This window comes from Staurois parvus, unplaced genomic scaffold (assembly GCF_062004578.1).
Source record: "Staurois parvus isolate SC_StPar_1 unplaced genomic scaffold, SC_StPar_1.0 ptg000314l, whole genome shotgun sequence".
In the NCBI taxonomy this organism is placed as follows: Eukaryota; Metazoa; Chordata; class Amphibia; order Anura; family Ranidae; genus Staurois; species Staurois parvus.
In genome coordinates this window covers 3,430,052-3,452,373 of record NW_028318110.1, presented here as the reverse complement: position 1 = coordinate 3,452,373, position 22,322 = coordinate 3,430,052, and the positions used below count along the sequence as shown (strand labels likewise).

General features: G+C 43.2%; 1 protein-coding gene across 1 annotated transcript in view; it reads right to left on the bottom strand.

The window, feature by feature from the left end:
• Positions 1 to 11,009: 11,009 nt before the first annotated feature.
• LOC149457556 (laminin subunit alpha-4-like) overlaps positions 11,010 to 22,322 on the bottom strand; it is a 148,210-nt gene continuing 136,897 nt past the window's right edge. Inside the window, exons 37-40 of the mRNA XM_089683540.1 lie at positions 17,592 to 17,722; positions 13,509 to 13,602; positions 11,324 to 11,443; positions 11,010 to 11,203 (exon numbers count right to left, since the gene is read on the bottom strand). Of these exons, the coding sequence (XP_089539666.1) occupies positions 11,058 to 11,203; positions 11,324 to 11,443; positions 13,509 to 13,602; positions 17,592 to 17,722 (491 nt within the window). The 3' untranslated portion in view covers positions 11,010 to 11,057. The remainder of the gene's footprint in view (positions 11,204 to 11,323; positions 11,444 to 13,508; positions 13,603 to 17,591; positions 17,723 to 22,322) is intronic.

Here is a 22,322-nt window from a genome sequence, read left to right as displayed (position 1 = left end):
ACATCTTTGTCCAGATTATCCTGAAAGAGTGCAGAAAGGTCTACAGGGTAGCCGGGCCACAACCACCAAGTACAGATACTGGCTGGTACTACAGGAGGCATTACAGTTCCCAGGGCACAGTGAGTACTAGCCTTAAAGATCCTAGATAACTTCCTTGCTAACTTTGTCAGAGATCATTACAGTTTACTCAGGACTGTTATGAAGTTTTTGCATTGACGTTCATTTAATCTTCACACTCAAGATGATGGTTACAACCCGAAGGAGCAGATCAGCTTCAGTGTCCTCTGTTGCAATTGTTCTACTTCTTTTTTGGAGTATCCCCATCCAAGTTAAACCAGCAAATGAACTGCAAAAAGACATACACCGCTTGTTTTCTGGCTTGGGTTACTGTGAACTATCTTGTTCCTGGCTGCCATATGCCTATTAGAAAATGGAACATGGGATCAGCCAACTCAGTCTGGGGTCTGTGTTACATCTTTATCATACATTATAGGGCACAGGAAGGTATTCAGGTCGCTGTGTGAAGAAGCCATTCTCTTGACCCTGGATACTGACAATTGAGGAAGTCCACCTCTCAATTTGTTATGCCTGAAAAAGGGCCGGTATGCAAAGTCTTTGTAGCACCCTCCTAGTTTAGAGCAGACCCCTAAATAAATTTAGTTTAGCTAATGTGAGAGAGCCAAGAGGAGGCTGTGGGAGTGAGCCCAAGTTGTCCAGAGGTGGTGTGAGTCTACATCTCCCTCAGTAGGAAGAGCCTGGTGGATATCAGCAGGAGGCAATCAATGATCCTGTGGCTATGTGAGTTCAATACCCCAGTGCTGCATAGTGTGACAGTGTGGTGGTTTGAAGCTATGAAAGGAGTCAAACTATAGATCTAGTGGGACATTTCTTTTGCAAGTGGCAAACCTATGGCACGCGTGCCGCAGTGGCCACACAGAGCCCTCTCTGTTGGCACATGAGTCAAGTCGCCCCAGGAACCAAGCTAATAGCATACATAGGGTCCATGCACATGCTAGGAAAGGAATAGTGGCATTAGTCGAGACTCATTAGCGGCAACTTGTCCGAGCTTTTGCATGGCCGGTCAGTGTACTGCCAAGGATATATATATTGGATTGGCTGTGAGTTTTAATACATGTGTTTTTAATAAGACAAGATTTCAGCTTGTGCTGGTGATCCGTGGAACTTTGCCCCCTTGTGGTGTTGGTCAGTGGAACTTTGTCCCCTTGTGCTGGTAGTCAGTGGAACTTTGCCCCCTTGTACTGGTGGTCAGTGGAAGTTTGCTCCCTTGTGCTGGTGGTCATTGGAACTTTGCCCCCTTGTGCTGGTGGTCAGTGGAAGCTCCGTTATTGTGGTTTTCTTTTAAGACAAAAGATGTTAATGTATAGGTTGTTTTTTCTAAACTAAAACCTTAGTATTCAGGTTTAATTGCAGTGTTGTCATGTACTTGAGCCAGAAGTTCACTCTGACTGAAAAACATTATTCCATATTGTGGAAGGGGAGTGTCTGGCAATAAAGTGGGCTTTAGAGACACTCCTCTACTACTTGTTGGACTGACCCTTCAAGCTTGTGTCAGGCTATTCCCCCCTTATGCGTATGACACAAAATAAAGTCCTCAGAATCATCCAATGTTTTTTTTTTTTTGCTCTTTTCAGGGGACTTTGTTTTTCTTTTTTTTTCTTGTCATAAAATGTGTTTGTGATTTTATTTACTTTTGCCATTTCTTTAAAAAAAGAGTAGGGGTTCAAATGTGTGCAAACTAAACCCCTGTTTTTAACGTGAACTGTTAGACAGGACAATTCAGTTTGTTGCAGGCTGGTTGGTAAGTTGAGCTGGGAATTTTTCTTTGTTGTTGTTTGACATGCGTCTCCCTTCCATGTGCTCCTTGTGTGAAGGCCAGTTATAGGCTGGGGCAGTTGCCGTTTGTTTGTACCATTGGTTAATTGGTGAGGGGGTGCACTGAACACCTTTGCGCCCCTGTTTTTTTAAGGGGGAGTGGGCTCCCTACAGCCATACCTGCCCTCAATCTATCTGTAGCGGGGTTGATGGGACCCCCTCCCTTTTCCTCTTGCGCTGCAGCATGGAAGAGCGGCACTTACTAGGATCGCCACACCCTCTGCCCCTCCCTACTGGTCACAGCAGGGGACCAATCAATGGTGACTAAGGGAACATTGTGGGACATGTAGTCCCAAAGATAGATGGCTCCATGTTAATTAATGGGAGGCAAACCACAGCACCCAGGATTCTTAGGGAAAAAGCCCGGAAGAGAATGGCGTGGCAAAATGCATCGGAGACAGACAGGCTGCCAGGGAGAGAGAAAGGATTGCTGACCACTAACCTGGACATCTTGTTCAGCAAGGCAGTCTTCCAGCAGGTGACCCAGAGCAGGTGGACTGGACAGAATGCTGCACATGAAGCCGTAGAACCTGATTATCAATGCAACACCAAAAGTGCCCAGCAGTGCTGCCCATCAGTACCCAGCAGTGCTGCCCATCAGTGCCCAGCAGTGCTGACCATCAGTGCCCAACAGTGCTGCCCATTAGTTCCCAACAATGCTGCCCAGCAGTACTGTGAATCTGTGCCCATTAGTGCCACCAGTCAGTGCGCTTCAGTGCAGCCTCATCAATGCATAATCAAAGAAGAAGAAAAATTACCTGTTTGCAAAATTTTATAATAGAATCAAAGAAACCAGTGGTGATTAAATACCACCAAAAGAAAGCTCTATTTGGGTACCCTCCCCTAGCATTAGGAGCCCAGCAAAGTCCTGACCCAGGAGGGAATCCAACTCTGACCAGCTGTCAGAACCATGCATGGAAATCAGTGCTCAGGAGAGATCAGACTCGAGTGCATGTCGCCCTGGTCTATTCACCTCCCTCCCTACAACAGGTCAGCCAGTCACAGATACTGTGTTGAAAGACATGTTATCACTACATTCTTCCCTTTAGTCTGATATGCTAGCATGCTTTCATAAGTACACAGCAGAGGTCCAAGATTTGGGAGAGAAGGTCAACCACCTAGAAGATAGCGTGAGCACCTGTGTATCCTCATATAATGGCCTGATAGATGTGCATGAAAAACATGGTGATGACATTGCCTAGTTAAAATCTAAAGTAGCGGACCTGGAAGACCGCTGCAGACGTAAAAACTTGAAACTTAGAGGTATTTCGGAGTTGGTTCAATCATCCCAATTACCTTATTGTGTGTGGGATCTTTTTCAAGCGATTGTTCCATCTCTAATCTCTGAGGACCTCACTATCGATAGAATTCACAGAATTCCTAAATGTCCTTCTTACCAAAAGAGGTTACCAGAGATGTTCTTAAGCAAATACACTATTACCAAGTCAAGGAACACATTCTATCCGCATTCCACAAAAAAGAACAACTACCAGAAAAAGCTATTTCACTCCAGGTACTGCCAGATCTCTCAGCGCATACTCTACAGCAGCGCAAGAACCTGCCGTCTATAACTAAGCCTTTAGGCAACCATGATATACCATATTAGTGGAAATATTCAGCTACATTGAAAAATATTTGTGATGGCTCACCTACCTTTATTAAATATGTGGAAGATGGCATTCACCTACTTAAATCTTGGAACATTATTCCAGAAATTCCACCCGATCGAGACCCTAGACACTCACCTTCTAAATCCCAACCGGAATGGCGGAAAACTTCATACAAAAATTCTTCTAAACAGCTACCCATGATGGGCCACAACACCTAAAGTCAGTTATACCACTTGAATGGCTTCTCTTGAATGTGCTGTTTGTTGATTTAAAATTTTACAGTTTTCATAATACCCCAGTAAGATAGCAGTGATACTGCTGCTGGTTCCTCATGGAACCTTCTCTTTTTAGGTTTTCAATGTTGTCCCTCTTAGGGGAGGACTCTGCTTACACTCCCCGTTTAGTTGCTAAACCTTCACTTTTTTGCACCTGGTCTCTACAAGGTATCTACCATGTTATTTCCTCTGGATTGCAAGATGTATCACCTCTTTTTTTGGCCCATATATACAATCATATGCTTTTCTCTTATATATGCCCACTACTTCATTTGGCTACATTGGTATGTGTCAATGCTAAAGCTACTGGTCTTCTGTTGGAATGACACTTAAACTCCTCTCGATCAATGCCCAAGGCCTCCACCATCCGGCCAAGAGATTTTAATTGTGGAAAGAAGCCACAAGATCCAATGCAGATATTGCCATAGCTGAAGAAACCCACTTTCAAGACTCAGCAGTCCCAAGATGCCAACACAAAGACTTCCCACATGTCTTTTTTGCCAACTTCTCCTCAAAAAAGCGTGGAGTTCTCATGGCTGGAAGTCAGTATCCTTTACCTTATATTCATCTATTATTGATGAGGGTGGACAGTATATTATTTTGGAATGTGATGTAAATGGTAATAGATATACTATTGTTGGGGTATATGCTCCGAATTCCCATCAAGGGATATTCTTTCGCAAACTTTTCAGTCGTGTGAACAAGGTTAAAAGTGGTGGCCTCATAGTATGTGGTGATCTCAATTCGGTCGTAGACCCACAACTAGATTCTTCCTCATCCTCTAATCAAAGATTCCGCTCTTATACATTATACTCTCTTTTACATTCAGAGGATATGTATAATGTCTGATGATGCCAACATGCTTTGGAGAGAGATTACACATACTATTCGCCACGCTGCAACTCGTATTCATGCATTGATACATTTTTAGTCGACAAATGGTTGTTGCAGAGTTTCCTCCTCTAATACTGATGACATCACGTAATCAGACCATGCGGCTGTCTCCATAACGATATCAGAAGCAAACTCTTGTCACCCCATTTGCTTATGGTGATGAAATAACAGACTTCTCAAAGAACCTAAAACTAACGATATACCATACTTAGTCAACAGCTCTGTGATTATTTTTGTTTTAAACTCACACAAGAAAAGCATAAATCTGCTAAAATACAACAAATACTGTCCTCCATTCATTCCCTAGACACCCAAAATAAAGTCACTCCAAATACGAATATGGCGCATATGTTTACTAGTCTAAGAATGGAACTACGTGCACTTCTTACTGATAACCATGACTGGCTACTCAGTCAATTTAAACTTAAGTATTATGCTCATCATAATAGAGCGGGGAAATTTTTGGCATCCCGTATAAAATCACAAAGGGCCAAATCTAAAATTCCCTATTTGTTTCTATGTCACTAAACAAAAACGGCATAATCCCCAGCATATTGCAGATACATTTGCAGATTATTATGCCTTGCTGTATAATCTTCAAACAGATTCTACCACATCTCAGCCATCTTCAACTTCTCTCGTTATCAACATCTGATCTGATCGATCAACCAACCAACCCTTTTCCAATAAAGAGATACTCCATGTTCTTAAATCCCTGGGCCCTGATGGGTTCTCAAATGAATGTTATCAGATTTTTGGAGAACACATGGCTCCTCACCTAACCACGTTATTTAATGCAGCAGCTGAACGATCCTCTTTCCCCTCAGAGATGTTGAAGGTGCATATTGTGACTCTTCTTAAACTCGGAAAGGAACTCAACTCTCCAGATAATTTTAGAACCATTTCTCTTCTCAATTCGGATATAAAACTTTCTGGAAAGATTATAGCCTTCCGCTTGTCAGCATTTTTGCCTAAATTGATCAAACATGATCAAATGGGGTTTATAGCCGGTAAACAAACCTGAGATGCCACTAAGAGACTCATGAATATTATTCACTATGCAGGACAGGGTCGAGCGTATAAATGTATATTGCAGATGGAACTGCCTCCTTTGTGTAGGAACTCTCAGATCTAGCTGGGTACATGTAACTACTCCTACAAGGATGGGTTGTATTCACAAATACCCATAACCTAGTCAACAACAGGTCGGTTGACTGCTTTCAAAATGCTTATCCTCCCCCAAATGATTTATTTATTTAGAACCCTACATATTCCCACTCTATGTTCGCACCTATCCCTATTATCCACAATGCTTAAAAAATTTATAAGGCAGGGAAAAAAATCCAGATACTCACATTCTTCTCACAAAACACAGGAGAGTGGGAGGCATGGGGATGGTAGATATCTTCGATTACCACACAACAACTCGTTCTGACCAATTGAAATATTGGTTTTCTAGCAACAAGACTCCACTATGGGTTGATATCGAAAAACCCCTTTACGAAAACCGCTACACTAGGCCACTTGCTCTTAGCAGACTTTTAGAGACTGATCCCCATAGATGACTTTCCCATTACCACCAAAGCATCTATTCTGGCTTGGAGAACATTAATCAAATCCACTCATCCTCCCTTACATGCTGACATTGTACGATTTCCCATTCACATAATGGAAATTTTAATCCCGAACATACGAACACACAACTGGGAGAAATATGGTATTACCTGAGCTCAGGAACTGCTCACAGATGGAAACCCTGACACTCCTGAAACCATAATAAATAAATTTAAATGACCACGGACAACATATTTTATATTATTATGTATTAGATACTTTTTGCTATCTCATCTTCTACCTAGGATTTATCTACACCCTAAAGTGTGGTGTTTCTTAACATGCCCAGAGAAACCATCAAGAGGAATATCTCTAATCTACAATCTACTTCACAACAAATCTGAATTTATAAAAAATAACTCTATGCTCAAATGGGAAATGGATCTCAATGTGACCTTCACCATTTCTCAGTGGCAATATACCATAAAATACACGTATAATATTATAATTGGCCTTAAAATTAAACACAAGATGGTATCTTACACCTTACAAGTTGGCTCGCATATATCCTGAGTGCTCTTCCCTCTGCTGGAGAGGTTATGGCTCTACGGGCAATTTGTTTCATGTAATGTGTAAATAAAAAAGTATTTGCAGCTTCTGGCGAAGAATATTTCAAATCCTGTCAGGCATATCAGGTATACTTACTCCCCCTAATCCAGGTCTGGCTATATTGAACCTTGGAACAGATAACTTCCCCTTTTATTGCCGCAAAATTATTGCTAACCTCCTGTTATCCTCTAAATTAACCATTACAAGACATTGGAAAAAGAAACTGGCCACTAATCCATCAGAAGTTTTTTATACTACTCAACAACATTACTCAAATGAAAGATTACTAGCTATCCAATCTGACACATTACCTGCATTTGAGAAAGCCTGGAAACCTTGGCTTACATGGTTTAATACCTGATTTTGGTTTTGAATATTACACTTGCTGGACAACTGGACATGGAGGCACTCACTGAAGAAGAGGAGCCTGGAGAGCAGGAGGACGGGGGCTGCTGTGTGCAAAACTATTGCACAGAGCAGGTAAGTATGATTTGTTTGTTATTTTAATTAAAAAAAGGAAGCTTTTATGTCCCTTTAAATTATTATGACCACATTTGTGTTTTGCCTGTCAATCATTAACTGAACATCAATTATACTTTGCCTCCAAAATAGTTTTTATTTATATTTTTCAATGGCATTAAGTCAATCACAGCTCAAACTCATATTTATACATTTTTAATTTATATGTGATGTTTTATGTGTCTAAACTAGTGTTTCTCAACCATTTTCCAGTCAGAGTGCCCTTGAAAATTATTTACATTCTTGAGGCACCCTAGTTAAGGGTTGGTTCACACTACTGCATGTCGGGGAATGTGCACAAAATCGCGTACATTCCCAACGTACACACAAATGCACTGCTTTTTAGCAGATGCACAAGGGTGCAATTAATTCCTTAAGTTACCCCCATGCAGTGCATTTCCGGCGTGGCGCAATTAAAAAAAAAAAAAAAAGGTTCTGGGACTAGGGCTAGTTCACACCAGAACGCAGTATAGGAAAGCACTCTGCATGTATTTCGCACACTGCAGGTGATTGCATTGTCCTTGTGATTTGCATGTAGGGGCCAATGCACTGTTAACGGCATCCCAAACACAGATCGCAAATGTGTTTTAAGGCACCAGACTGTATTCAAATGCATGGGCTAGAAAATCCTACTGCTTGTTCACCTCTCTGCTAACCTCTGCATCCAAATCCCACCCTGCCCACCCTTGGACCTCAATCCCCCTCTAATCTCTGCACCCCAGAACCCTTCTACTCACCTCTGCACTGCAACCCTCCTTTCTTCTCACCTTGGTTCCCCGAACCCCCTCTCTGCTCACCTTCGTATCCCAAAACTCTGTCTCTGCTTCTCTGCTCACCTCTGTACCCTAACCCCACCCCTCTGTTTATCTCCATAGCCCCCCCTCTGCTCACCTCTGCACCGCAACCCCCCCCACTCAACTCCACACCACAAAACCACCCTCGATCACACCCCAACCCCTCTCTTCTCACCTCCACACCCCTAATCCCATTCTGCTCACCTCCACACCCAAAAACCCCCTCTCTGCTCACCTTCACACCCCAAACCCTCTCTGCTCACCTCCACACCCCAAACCCCTCTTTTCTCATCTCCACACCCCCCTCCCTGCTCACCTCCACACCCCAACCCCTCTCTGCTCACCTCCACACCCCCTCCCTGCTCACCTCCACACCCCAACCCCTCTCTGCTCACCTCCACACCCCAACCCATCTCTGCTCACCTCCACACCCCCCTTCCTGCTCACCTCCACACCCCAACCCCTCTCTGCTCACCTCCACACCCCAACCCCTCTCTGCTCACCTCTATACCCCAACCCCTCTCTGCTCACCTCTAACCTCCCTCCCTGCTCACCTCCACACCCCAACCCCATTCTGTTCACCTCCACACCCCAACCCATCTCTGCTCACTTCCACGCCCCCCTCTCTGCTCACCTCCATGCCCAAACCCCTCTCTGCTCACTTCCACATCACTATCTCTTCTCACCTACACACCACAAAACCCCCTGTTAGCACTCCTATGTACACCACTCTCCCTGCTAAAAGCTACAAACTAACCTCCACCCTCCCTTTTCCCCTCTGCGACTTGCTTTCCATTTACTAGAGCCTTGGGTCAGACCGTTCTTCTATTGTAATCCACACAGTGGTGGGCGGTGCTGGTTGGGTACTGTCCTGTAGGGGAAGGCATAGAGCTCAGGATTCAGAAAGCTGCCTACCCCTGCCACTGCTTTGCACTGCACTGTGCTGAGCGAGCGCTTGCTCTTGTAATATTTGTCAGAGCAGGAGTTCGGTCGGATATGACAGCTTTTCCAAGCATGATGCCACGGCACCCCTGACGACCTCAGGCAGCACCCTGGGGTGCACGGCACCCCGGTTGAGAAGTGCTGGTCTTAACTTTGAAGTGGCTTATTACTTTCTTTTTCAAATAAGTACCCATATTGAAATGTACTGTAGGTTGTACTTACAGACCTCACAGGCATTAAATTTATTCAATTATTAAATACACTTTAAACAACTGCAGTTTAGCAGTCCCTAAATGTGGTGGCTTCATTTATTTTCTTTTTCTCAAGCTTTTTTTCACATTTTAATCTGGTGATCTAACCTGTTACACAGTTTAGGATCTATTTATAAAAACATTACAAAACTATTTGTCCAGAGAAACTGCATGTACATGTAGCCAGGTGCTGTGCTACAGCAATATGGATGAGATTTTTATTCTTCTCTCCCTCTACTGAGATACTGATGTTATGCTGCACTATTCTCCTCCGGCCAGCAGGGGGAAAGCTAAAGCCAAACATGCCTAGAAACTTCTAATTAGAGCGCTGAGAATCCTGGGAGTTGTAGTTTGAGAAGCCAGCCATATAATGGGATGATCGGATTCCTTACACTGCAGATCCCGATAGGCACTGTGCAGTAGGAGGAGTAGAGAGATGATTTTTATTAAGCTCCCTGTGAAAGTTCTGCCTCTTGGCACCGAGGGAGCTAGAGAGATAGCACCTCTGTCTGGATATTTGCCTGCCAGCGGGAGACCATACCAGCAGAGATTTGAACCTGAAACTGGGAATGGGACAGAGTAGCACTGCCAACATTACAGCACCTGCCCCACTGCTGCAGGGAGACTGGACCGTCCACTCACTCTCTGCCTCCCACCACTGATCACCAGAGGCTTTTGGGGAGAGACCAAGGGGACCCCCTTCTACAGTGAGAGGTCACCACAGCATCTCGGGCTGGTGATAGGGCTATTCACCCAATACTGATACTGCTAGCATAGACAGATCCACTGAGAGAAAGGCACCAATTGTGTCCGATCCATACTGCACCCATACATCAGTCTATACTGCACTTATTCCAAACCTAGACTGCACTTACACCAACTCTATACCACATTATAGCGATCCATTACTGCATCTGAACATCTACCTTGCACCTGTGCTGAGACTATACTGTACCTATACTGTACTTATACTGCATGCAGGTTAACTGGGATGTTGTTAAGTGCATCAACGCTCTTAAAGGGTCCCAACGATAGTCGGCAGTAGAACATCTCAAAGTACTGTCTGAAGAGAGATCCACAATGCATTGATTTTTAGAGAGTGGTGCAGGCATAGCTGACAGGCATTCAGGAGGCGATACAGGCACCTCCGTTATGCCTTTTTTTGGCAGCCAAACAGTTTTTTGTGGGATTATCTCAGGCAGAGGTACTTCACACCAAACGCAACAAGGGGGATCAATTTGGCAATTCTGAAAAGTGAAACATTGTGGATGTGTGTGTGTGTGGAAGGGGGGTGGTAAAGATGCGGAATGCAGCTCAACTGGCTATTTTTACCCCCTCCCCCCCCCCCAAAAAAAAATTTAGGAACTAAGCCTAAAACTTCCAAATCACATTTCTTGCACAACAGACATTATCATCAGGTACGTATCTTTACTGTAGTAGTTTAATCTAGTTTAATTGTTTATTTTTAATATAACACATATATAGTATGTCTTTAGTAGACAAGACCATCATTATGTATATATTAAAATGTTTATAACTGCAAAGCATAGCCAACATCACCATTATTTGTCCTCCAAGGAGGATGTTTTAGCTGTTTTGCAAGCAGTGTTACTTCTTCTCATACCCTTTCACCATAACATATTATTTTATATATTAAAACAGACAATCTTTATTAGAACATATATTTATTACAAAGTTAATTGTACATTGCCACTGTTAGGATGAAGGGCAGGTGTTTACACTAACTGCTCCGCTGACTAGGGAGGCTTTGCTAAAGCTCACTGGCAGCTTGTCTATCACAAAGTTGCGGATGCAGCCTGTGAATGAGTTTCTTGTTGTCAGACTTGGCGCAAGCAAGGCATCTAAAAGAGAGAGAAAACGCATAAAAGAAAAAATGTTAATAATCACAAATATATTTAGAATGGAAAACAAGCAAACAAGGGTAGCTTGTATAAGGGATGTTATGCTGTGGCCGTTCTTACCTGGAACTCCTCCAACAAACACAGGCTCTTTAAGGTTAACCAGTTTTTCGTTCAGGGGACCTACGACATGGTTTATCTCCGAGTCCACGTCCAGCTGCAGCACATTGCCATCTCTTATAACTGCAATAATTCACAGGGATGATGTACACTGGTTAAACTTGATATACAATTCACGTTGCTGCTACTTCTGAGAATATATTCTGCTATAGTGGTCAAATGCTTCACTTTATAGACTAGTCTATATGATTTTTTACATTTATTTTTAAATTATACAGAGAAAGACAATCAGTAATTTCAGGACTGGAAATCAGAGGGCGAGATTTACTAAAACTGGTGGAATCCAATCATCTTCTAACTTCAGCTTGTTCAATTTAGGTTTGGTAATAAAAGCTTCTATTCTCCCCCCCACCCCTTTTTTTTCTCACTCATACCTATCACCTTACCCAATATAACAAAAAAACTGGTATGCTCATCAAACCGTAATAGGCTACCTCACATTAGACTTCACCTCCTCTACCAATAGCTCTATGTCATCAGAAGGGGGATCCTTCCCTGAAGGCAGGTCAACATATGGGTGGCCAGCCTCACAAGGTTCATAAAAACTGCTATTATTGAGTTCTGGCTTGGCGCCCCTCTACTGCTTTATTTTTTGTACTACTTTGGCAGCCCTGCTAACAATGTACTGCACTTGTTCCTTGATTGAGTAAATGACATCATATGCTATCAGTATGTTGTGTGAAGTTACCATTTTATTGTACCTGTTGCGTACCGATAAATAAAGAATACAAAATATAATAAAAGCTGGAAACTGGTTTCTATGCAGAGTTTCACCAGATTTTTCACTTTCCAGTTTTAGCAAATAACCCCCAGTGTTTTCTTATTTGAAACATTTCATGGTCAGGATACTAAGTATATGTACTGTATGGCATTACAGACATCATTAAAGGAACTTAAAGACAAAGGGTATTTATCGTTTTAGCCTCCTTCCACTGGCCTAACCTAACCCACCCTCCCCCTATACATGGATACTTACCTCAATCCAATGGCTACTGTTCAAGTGTTCATTGTCTTGGACAAGCCTGAGTATTAGTGCCCTACAGACTTCTTTGGGCTGTGTCCCGAAGCTAGAGATGATTGCAGATGGTCTTATAGAAGTCTACATAGCTGTAATGCACAGGCATGGCCAGGAACCATTGGATTGAGGTAAATGTGCTTCTGTGAAGAATGAGGGTGGGTTAGGTTAGATCAGGAAAAGGATAAGTGCTGCTTTTAAGCGCACGAGTGCTTGAAGGGTTTATGTTGCAGGGTGTTCTGATCAAAGTCTGTGTTGGTCCTTCTTCAAACTCATTTTACATAAGGTCAGCAAGGAACTGCTCACAGTTCAGAGCAAAGAAGAGTACAGAGCATCTTATTCTTTAACCCTTAGGGTTAACGAGGGGAGAAAGATATTGTCCTCTCTGGCTACTTCCTTCTGCCCATCTGGTGATATCACCTGCTCCTCAGTGCTGCCTGTAGAAGCCAGTCAGTCCTCTGGCCTCTGGGGGCTCTGCGCACATTAGGGAAGAGGGGAGGTGCACACTTCTGAGCTGAAAGGAAGAGGGAAGCCAAAAAAGAAGAAGCCCACCACCTCCATTGTTATGGAACCCTTCCAATGCGGCAGCCATTTTCTGGAATCCCGACATCCAAGTTTATACTTTATTTCTTTTACTTCATAGTGTTTTATTTGAAATTTAACATTTTCACTCCTGCTCCTAAGCTACTGAACCTTCTGTATTAATATTGTGAACTTTTATCTCTGTCAGGCCAGATAGAGGGGAAACTAAAACTCACTTTCACTTCCTGTATTCTTCTTTTACAAATAAGTATAGTAAGGGTAGGATAGGAGAAGATGAAATATATTATAAGCCTCTGACAAAGTTACTGAGGGGCCATGAGATAGGGAGGTGCAGCTTGGCCAGCTTTCTTCTGCTAAAACCACCTTGTATTTCCTACCCCTGCATAATGTATACAAAGCTGTAAGCTATAGGGCCTTATAAAATCTGTAGTGTAAAATCGTTTCAGTAGGGTAGTATGATTGATACAAGATAATATAAATAAAAAAAATAGAAATAAATAAATAAAATAGAAATAAATAAATGGTCATGATGAATACCTGTAGCAGAAGTCTTATTTATGTAATACAAACCTGCAATCCGGTGCCACTGGCCATCGCAGAGGTTTTGCTTTGGAACAACATTTGTAGAAAATTCTTTATTGCCAAATTTCACTTTCACAACAACCTGTGTTGAAAGAAAGAACATATTTGTAAGAAAAAAGCATTAGATTGTTAAATATTGAATTTAAGCAAACTACAGATGTAGGCACGTACCATGTATATTCTCTTTTATTAAAATGTTGAGAATGATATACATATGGAAGCAAAGGGGACCAAGGAGATATGGCTGATAGTATGTTTGATGATCTAGAGTCAAACTTACTTGGGAATCAAAGACATCCGAGCCCTAAAAACATTAAGGTGGTTCTAGAGGCAGAATGTTTTTTTTTTTATCTTAATGCAGTTTACTGTGCTTCAGTTATGAATGAACACAGTGAGTAATAGGTAGTGATCATTCCATTGTGTTCATTCAGTAAAGGAAGGGGCCAGAAAATGTTACATGTATCAGCCCCCTGCTCTCCATCTTGAAAAGATCCCCTCTGTGTGCCTGCAGCAGCCGGTGGGAGGGATTGGAGGGGAAGCCAGCAGCGCTGCGGTGGAAAGGGACACACAGGACGGCCTGGGCAGCATGAGGAATTGGATGTGGGCAGGGAGGGAAATTGGTGCAGCGGGGAAGGGGGGGCATTTATAGGAGCTGATCCACTGTATGGCTCTCGACAACATCTGAACACCAGTGGGAGGGAGAGGAGGAAAACCCAGCTTTCAACTGCTGCCAGGGCCGTGGATAAGGGGGTACCACTGGTCCTCCTGTATGGGGCCCAGGCCAGCAGGGGGGCCAAGCAGCTGGGTAAATCGGATGTGGACAGGGAGGGTGGTCAGCATGGTTGGGGTGCAATTACTGAAACTGATCCCCTATCTGGCTCTCTGCTGTAGCAGCTGAAAGCTGGCTTTTTCTCCTCTCTATCCTGCCAGCTTTTAGCTGCTGCAGAAAGAGCCATACAGGGGATAGGTTCCAGTAATTTCTACCCTCCCCCCCTCCCCCATGCCGCACTTATCAGCCCTTCTTATGCACCATACATTTCATCCTGCTGCCCAGACCCCACTGTGTACCCCCCTACCCCTGCAGTAATGCCGGCTTCCCTCCTCTCCTTTCCACCGGTAGCTGCACACTATAGGATCCTTCAGGATGGAGAGTAGGTGAAGGGTATGGTAAACATGTCACATTTACCTGCCCGTTCCTTACCTGAACGAACACAATGAGTGACCATTACTGATTACTCAATGTGTTCATTCATAACTGAAGCATAGTAAACTGTGTTTATTTGGGGGGCCCCATCAGGTTGGCTGTATTGGGCCTCATGGTTTCTAACAGCAGCCTTGACTGCTGCAGAGGGAGCCACACAGGGGATTGGTTCCGGTAAATGCCCTGCTGCACTCATAATCCTCCCTGACCACATCTGATTCCTCCTGCTGCCTGGGTCCCCTTGCTTGCCCAAGCCCCATACAAGAGGACTGTTGGCACCCCCTTATCATGGGCCCTGGCTTAGATATGTAAATGTAATATGAATACCTCTTTTATCTAACCTGTATCTATATTTTAGGTTTTGGTTCTTAAAGTTGACCACAAGGCAAACATATAAAATGCATATGTAAGAGCTGTTTTACCTGTCAAAGGATTTATATTTCTTTTCAACTTGTTGAGATTTACACAGCTTTTCCACAAAGCATAGCCCTGTCTGGCTGGCTGGAAGATACCTGTGTTTTCCCTGCTGCAGATAAATAACACTTACAGGTCTTGTCCCTCACACAGTCCTGGTAAATGCAATATTTCTGTCTCTCTGCTTTTCCCTTCCAGCAGCATGAGCACTGCACAGAGGCGTAGCTAAGGGGGGGGGGCAGGGGGGTACATTTGTACCTGGGCGCCAAGGTACAGGGGCGCCAAAATGAGGCTTACAACCAGAGGCGTATTTGCCTCTGACGTTTGCCTAGGGCAGCACTTTTTTTGGGGGGCGGCGCGGTGCTGCCGCACCCCCCATCCAACGGAAGGGACACTTAGTACAGGGGCGGGCAGCGAGCTGCTGTGTCTTACCTGGCTCCGTGTCCCAGTCCCACGACGATCCAGTCCAGGAGGCGCTGCTGGAGGAGGGGTAGAAAGGTCCGCAGGTCCGGTGTCTTCTTTTCCCTGGACACGATGTGTGGGCGGGATGACATGCCACCCCTGTCATCTGGCCGCACCCTCGGGATCACTGAACAGCCTATGGCTGCTTGTACCTTCCTCTGCAAGCTCCGCCTCCTCATCGGTGATTGGGCGCCAGAACTGTAGCTCAGGAAAGGCACACAGGCAGCCAATCACCTGCGAGGAGGTGGAGCTTTGAGAGGAGGAGCCAAGCAGCAGTGCGAAGATCGAGTGAGGGAGCAGCGGAAGCAAGTGAAGAAGACAGCTGACTGGTAAGTGTGCCATGCAGATGGTACTTCTGCAACCAGGTATGCTGGCTGTGGATGGGAGAGGGAAGGAGCCTAGGCTGGAGCAGGGGTCAGCAAGGTAAGTGTCATTGGTGTCAGTGGGAGGAATAGTGCCCCATCATTGGTGTCACTGATGTGATTAAACGGGGAGGGGGGCTGGAGCGACAATTTTATAGTTCGTCCCCGGGCGCAAAATATCCTAGCTACGCCTCTGGCACTGCAGCACAACTGACTGGCTCCCTCTCCCGTTCTGAGCTCTGCTGTACATTGCAATGCAACAGGCTGATACCAGGTTAAGTTCAGCTACTTACATAACTTGCATTTACATACATGTATTAAAGTGTTACTAAACCCAGGACCCTGCATTCACAATATCTGGTCTCCCACAGTACACAGAACATGGAAATGCAATTATTTTAGTAAATATAAACTGCTAAATACCTTTTCTCATTAGCAGTTAGAGTAGTCTTGAGACATCTATCAGCAGAGCACTGGTTCTGGAGTTTTAATTTTTTCATTTTGCTCTAGGAGGATGCAGAACCCCTGACCTCTGTCTGGGCAGTGCTGATTGGTGCTGTGCTGATCACGTGCACTCTCCCAAACAAAAAAAAACCCTCTCTACCAATACACACCAAACTGAGCATGTGCAAAGTGACTCCACATGATGTGTCTTATCAGGAGATAGGAGGAGGGCACTGGAAGAAGGGGAGGATCAGAGAAGACAGGATCAAACTGCATTTTTACACAATGCGGAGGATTAACCCCTTAGGTTCCACAGTGAGTATAACAAGCATGCTTTACTGCATAAACAGACTGATTTCACTGTTGTGGGTTTAGTAACAATGTGTCAATGAATGCAGTCACATATTTTTTCTATCTTTTATATCTGCCCGGAGTTCAGCTTTGAAGTGAACCTGTACTGAAATAAATACGGGACATCTGCAGCTGGCTTGTTTTTGAAGGAACATAGGGGTTGATTTACTAAAATTGGAGAGTGCAAAATCTGGTGCAGCTGTGCATGGTAGCCAATCAGCTTCTACCTTCAGTTTGTTCAATTAAGCTTTGACAATAAAACCTGGAAAGGTCCATATGCAAGTGATGGTGGCCTCCTCATATTCTCACCAGAGTGCGCTGGTTTTTGTACAGATAGTTTACCTGCCCAGGGGGGCAGTAGCATTCCCAGCTGCTTGATGGTTTATACCTTTTGGCTCTGTTGTATATTTTATATATAATAAAACCTGGAAGCTGGTTTCCATGTAGAGCTGCACCAGATTTTGCACTCTCCAGGTTTAATAAATGAATCCCATTGGCTTTTTGGCTGTCTTCCAATTCTAGGATTTGCTGGCCAATTACCCTCTGACTCAGAAACACACAACCTTTGAAGTCTGGACAGTCTGAATGTCTGTCCTTCATGGTTGTTTTGCATCAATAATTCACTAGGCACTTAAGTCAGGGTCAGGTTGATGGTTCTGGAGCCTCCACCTTTAAAGGAGGTCTGCAGCGAAAGCGCCTGTGTTTCTGTCTTCAAAGGCACTTACTGTACATACATATTTGGTAAAGGAGCATATTTGGGAAATGTGTGGAGAATATAATCATCTGACAGGAACCCCTATGAGTGGATTACAACACAATATGAAATATTTTGTTTACCTGCCCTTTCTTCATATGCATATTTAGGTATTCGCCATTCACATTCTGAACATGAAGCAAAATTCCAGAGTTACTCCTAGGGCGTACTTCAATGACTAATTCAAATTTTATTCCAGAATGGAAAGATTCCGCTGAAAAAAAAAAAAAAAGCTGTAAAAACTGCGTTTTCGCATTGTTCTCATATACAGGTGAATCTCAAAAAATTAGAATATCGTGCAAAAGTTCATTTATTTCAGTAATGCAACTTAAAAGGTGAAACTAATATATGAGATAGACTCATTACATGCAAAGCAAGATAGTTCAAGCCGTGATTTGTCATAATTGTGATGATTATGGCTTACAGCTCATGAAAACCCCAAATCCACAATCTCAGAAAATTAGAATATTGTGAAAGGTGCAATATTCTAGGCTCAAAGTGTCCCACTCTAATCAGCTAATTAAGCCATAACACCTGCAAAGGGTTCGTGAGCCTTTAAGTGGTCTCTCAGTCTGGTTCAGTAGGAATCACAATCATGGGAAAGACTGCTGACCTGACAATTGTGCAGAAAACCATCATTGACACCCTCCATAAGGAGGGAAAGCCTCAAAAGGTAATTGCAAAAGAAGTTGGATGTTCCCAAAGTGCTGTATCAAAGCACATTAATAGAAAGTTATGTGGAAGGGAAAAGTGTGGAAGAAAAAGGTGCACAAGCAGCAGGGATGACCGCAGCCTGGAGAGGATTGTCAGGAAAAGGCCATTCAAAAGTGTTGGGGACTTTCACAAGGAGTGGACTGGGGCTGGAGTCAGTGCATCAAGAGCCACCACACACAGACGGATCCTGGACATGGGCTTCAAATGTTGTATTCCTCTTGTTAAGCCGCTCCTGAACAACAAATGCCAGAAGCGTCTTACCTGGGCTAAAGAAAAACAGACCTGGTCTGTTGCTCAGTGGTCCAAAGTCCTCTTTTCTGATGAGAGCAACTTTTGCATCTCATTTGGAAACCAAGGACTTAGAGTATGGAAGAAGAATGGAGAGGCACACACTGCAAGATGCTTGAAGTCCAGTGTGAAGTTTCCACAGTCTGTGTTGATTTGGGGAGCCATGTCATCTGCTGGTGTTGGTCCACTGTGCTTCATTAAGTCCAGGGTCAACGCAGCCGTCTACCAGGAGATTTTGGAGCACTTCATGCTTCCTTCCACAGACGAGCTTTATGGGGATGCTGACTTCATTTTCCAGCAGGACTTGGCACCTGCCCACACTGCCAAAAGCACCAAAACCTGGTTCAATGACCGTGGGATTACTGTGCTTGATTGGCCAGCAAACTCGCCTGACCTGAACCCCATAAAGAATCTATGGGGCATTGCCAAAAGAAAGATGAGAGACATGAGACTGAACAATGCAGAAGAGCTGAAGGCCGCTATTGAAGCATCCTGGTCTTCCATAACACCTCAGCAGTGCCACAGGCTGATAACTTCCAAGCCACGCCGCTTTGAGGCAGTAATTGCTGCAAAAGGGGCCCAAACCAAGTACTGAGTACATATGCATGCTTATACTTTTCAGAGGTTCGATATTGTTCTATGTACAATCCTTGTTTTATTGATTGCGTGTAATATTCTAATTTTCTGAGATTGTGGATTTGGGGTTTTCATGAGCTGTAAGCCATAATCATCACAATTATGACAAATCACGGCTTGAACTATCTTGCTTTGCATGTAATGAGTCTATCTCATATATTAGTTTTTTATTTAAATTGCATTACTGAAATAAATGAACTTTTGAATGATATTCAAATTTTTTGAGTTTCACCTGTATGAGTGTATTCCAGATACACATAGCAACTAATCAACTTTTTAAGTGTTTCTTTAAAACCTAAATGAACCTTCAGTTTAACTACTTCCAGTCTGGACACTTTTACCCCCTTCTTGTTCAAGCCAATTTTCAACTTTCAGCGCTATCACACTTTGAATGACAATTGCGCGGTCATGCAACACTGTGTGTTAATTTTTTAGCATTTTTTTGAGACAGATAAAGCTTTATTTTGGTGGTATTTGTTTACCACTGGGATTTTTTTTTTTTTCGCTATATAAATGAAAATGTCCAAAAATGTTGAAAAAAAGTGTTTTTCTTATAACATTTTGCAAATAAATAATAGTTCATCATAGATCTTGCTCAAAATTTATTCAGTTATCTTTTTAGTAAAAAAAAAAATAACCCAAATTAGTTTATAACCAAAATTTATAATTTTTAAACATTTTTTTTTACATTTTAATTTTTTTTTTTAATATTATTATTTATGTTTTTATTTTCTACATACTGTCACCCTAGCAGTACAGTGTCACCATGGTGACACTGTACTAATTGTGGGGGGTGATGAGGATTTTTTTTTTTTAACACTGATTGCTTTTACACCCATAAAGGCTATAAAAGCAATCATTTTGTCCTCCTCTCTGGCTGCATTCCTGCAGCCATTGAGAACTACTGTGTGAGCTGTGATTGGTCACAGCTTGTCACATGGTACAAGACTGTTGTGACTAGCCTTGTACCATATGTCCTCTGTGATCATTCATAGATTTCACACGGAGTAAGCAATGATGTCAGAAGTGACATCTTGTTTACTACTCTGCATGTGATCACTGATTGGCCAATCAGTGATCACATGATCGGGACCTCGCACAGAGATCCCGTACAATGATCGGTGTTCCACTGTCTCCGGAGGACACAGCGGGCACCGTATCGCAGTGCTGCGTGCTCCCAGGGAGCGCGCACAAGCAGGGAGCGGGGAGGCTGTTTATAAACGGCCACCCGCCCCTGCACTGCCACTGTCCGGCTGTTTATATACAACGGCCGGACGGGAAGTGGTTAAAACCTAAATGAACCTTCAGTTTAAATCAACTAAGTACAATAAAGGTGCGTCAAAACAAATACCACAGCCACAGAGTATATATAGTTTGCTCGAGCTGACAGGGAGGAGAACTGTTTTGTTTACAAACAGTTCTTCTCCCCATCGGAGATCCTCAGCAATCATTGGATGCCGGCGAGTAATCACCGGCCGGGACCCCGTGATTGACAGCAGTGGCCATGAATGGCCCCCTACCTGGAAATGCAAAACCACGTATATATAGACTTGATTTTGCACACCCGTACTGCCCTGTAGCAGTATTTCTGCTATAGTTTGATCAGGAAGCGGTTAAACGAAAGGCTGTGTAAATTTTGAGTGGAAATACTCTTTATACAATCTATATGACATTTAGAGAATTGATGAAATAGCCTTCTTGGTGTATAAGGATTACATATATGATAAGTGAATATCTGGAATCTACATCTGTGGTTGAGTGCCCTGATAGAGTTACCAGACTTGTAACTATACTGGACCTCATGATATACAAAATTTCATTATTTTGAAATCTAACACCCCATATGCTTTGTATGAGGGACTTCTAATTCAAGATTGCCTATATTATTTAACGTGCCACTAAAGGCAAAACTTTTTTTTTCAGTTTTGGGTAGAGTGGAGAGAGTCTCTTGTCATGTTTTATTGCTGTCTATGCCCCCATTATGGAGATTAACCCTCTCTATTTGTTCTGTTTACCATTATCATCGAAAGTGAAAGTAAAATCAAATCTAACATTTTAGCTTGACATCAGAACAGGAGTAAAAGGAAAATCTTCCAATGGGGACAATAGTTCTGGTGACCCAGGTGATACCCCAGGATTTCAATTTGGAGGGATTTTCTCTCACTTCCTGTTTTGGCGAATGCACCAGGAAGTGAAGGGAAACCTCCCCAATGGAACACGGATGGCAAAAAATAAATAATACTGACAGGGCACAAACCCTAATGCTGGGGATAGGTTAACAAATGTCCTCTCTTTGAGAGACACCAGCCTAAACTTTGCGGGATTGGTGGCTGTCAGTCTCTGCTGTCAGTGACACTCCAGGCCCAACTAATGACTGAGAACAAATCTGGGTTGTTCCTGATCATGTGATCACTATGTCAGCTATAACATAGTATTCACATGCAGGCCAGAACTTTCATTGTAAAAATTATCTTTCAGCCTTCAGTTGGCATTGCAGAAGTTAGCAGTGCTTATCTGTGTAATACTGTAATCATCAGATGCAGAAATAATACTACATGAATTAAAAAAAAACTGCAAACTTTTTAAATATGTGTATGCTTTTCTAAGCCTACAATCAGGGGCGGACTGACCATTTGGAAACTCGGGCACTACCCGAGGGCCCGGGGTCAGTAGGGGGCCCCATGAGATGCCCCTGGTACCTTTTTCATAGGCTTTTTTGAATTTTGGCAAGGACACAGGGGCCCCATGATCCCCTATTGCCTGGGGGCCCCATGAGTTGTCAGTCCGCCCCTGCCTACAATAAAAAGAGCAATGCATTTTAAAAAAACAGCTACCAAATAAAAGCCCTATTTATCCTTAAAACAAATATTTTAGTTAGCAAATGTGTCAGAGTTATTGTGAAGGTAGTTGACAAATGCTGACGCTGATAAATCTTCCAAGACATCTAGGCATATTAATGACCTCTGGTCATGGAAAGGTTAAAAGTATTGAATATGTTAGCACTATATAAATAATAATAGTAGTATTTTCAATGCAAATAGTTTATGACACACTTTTCTCTGTTTTAGTAATATCTGGGAGCATTATCCTTTTGAGCCTTGGTTCACACCAGTGTGATGTGTCATGCGGTTTGACATTTCCAAATCGCATGACACATTGCACCCCATTGCCGGCAA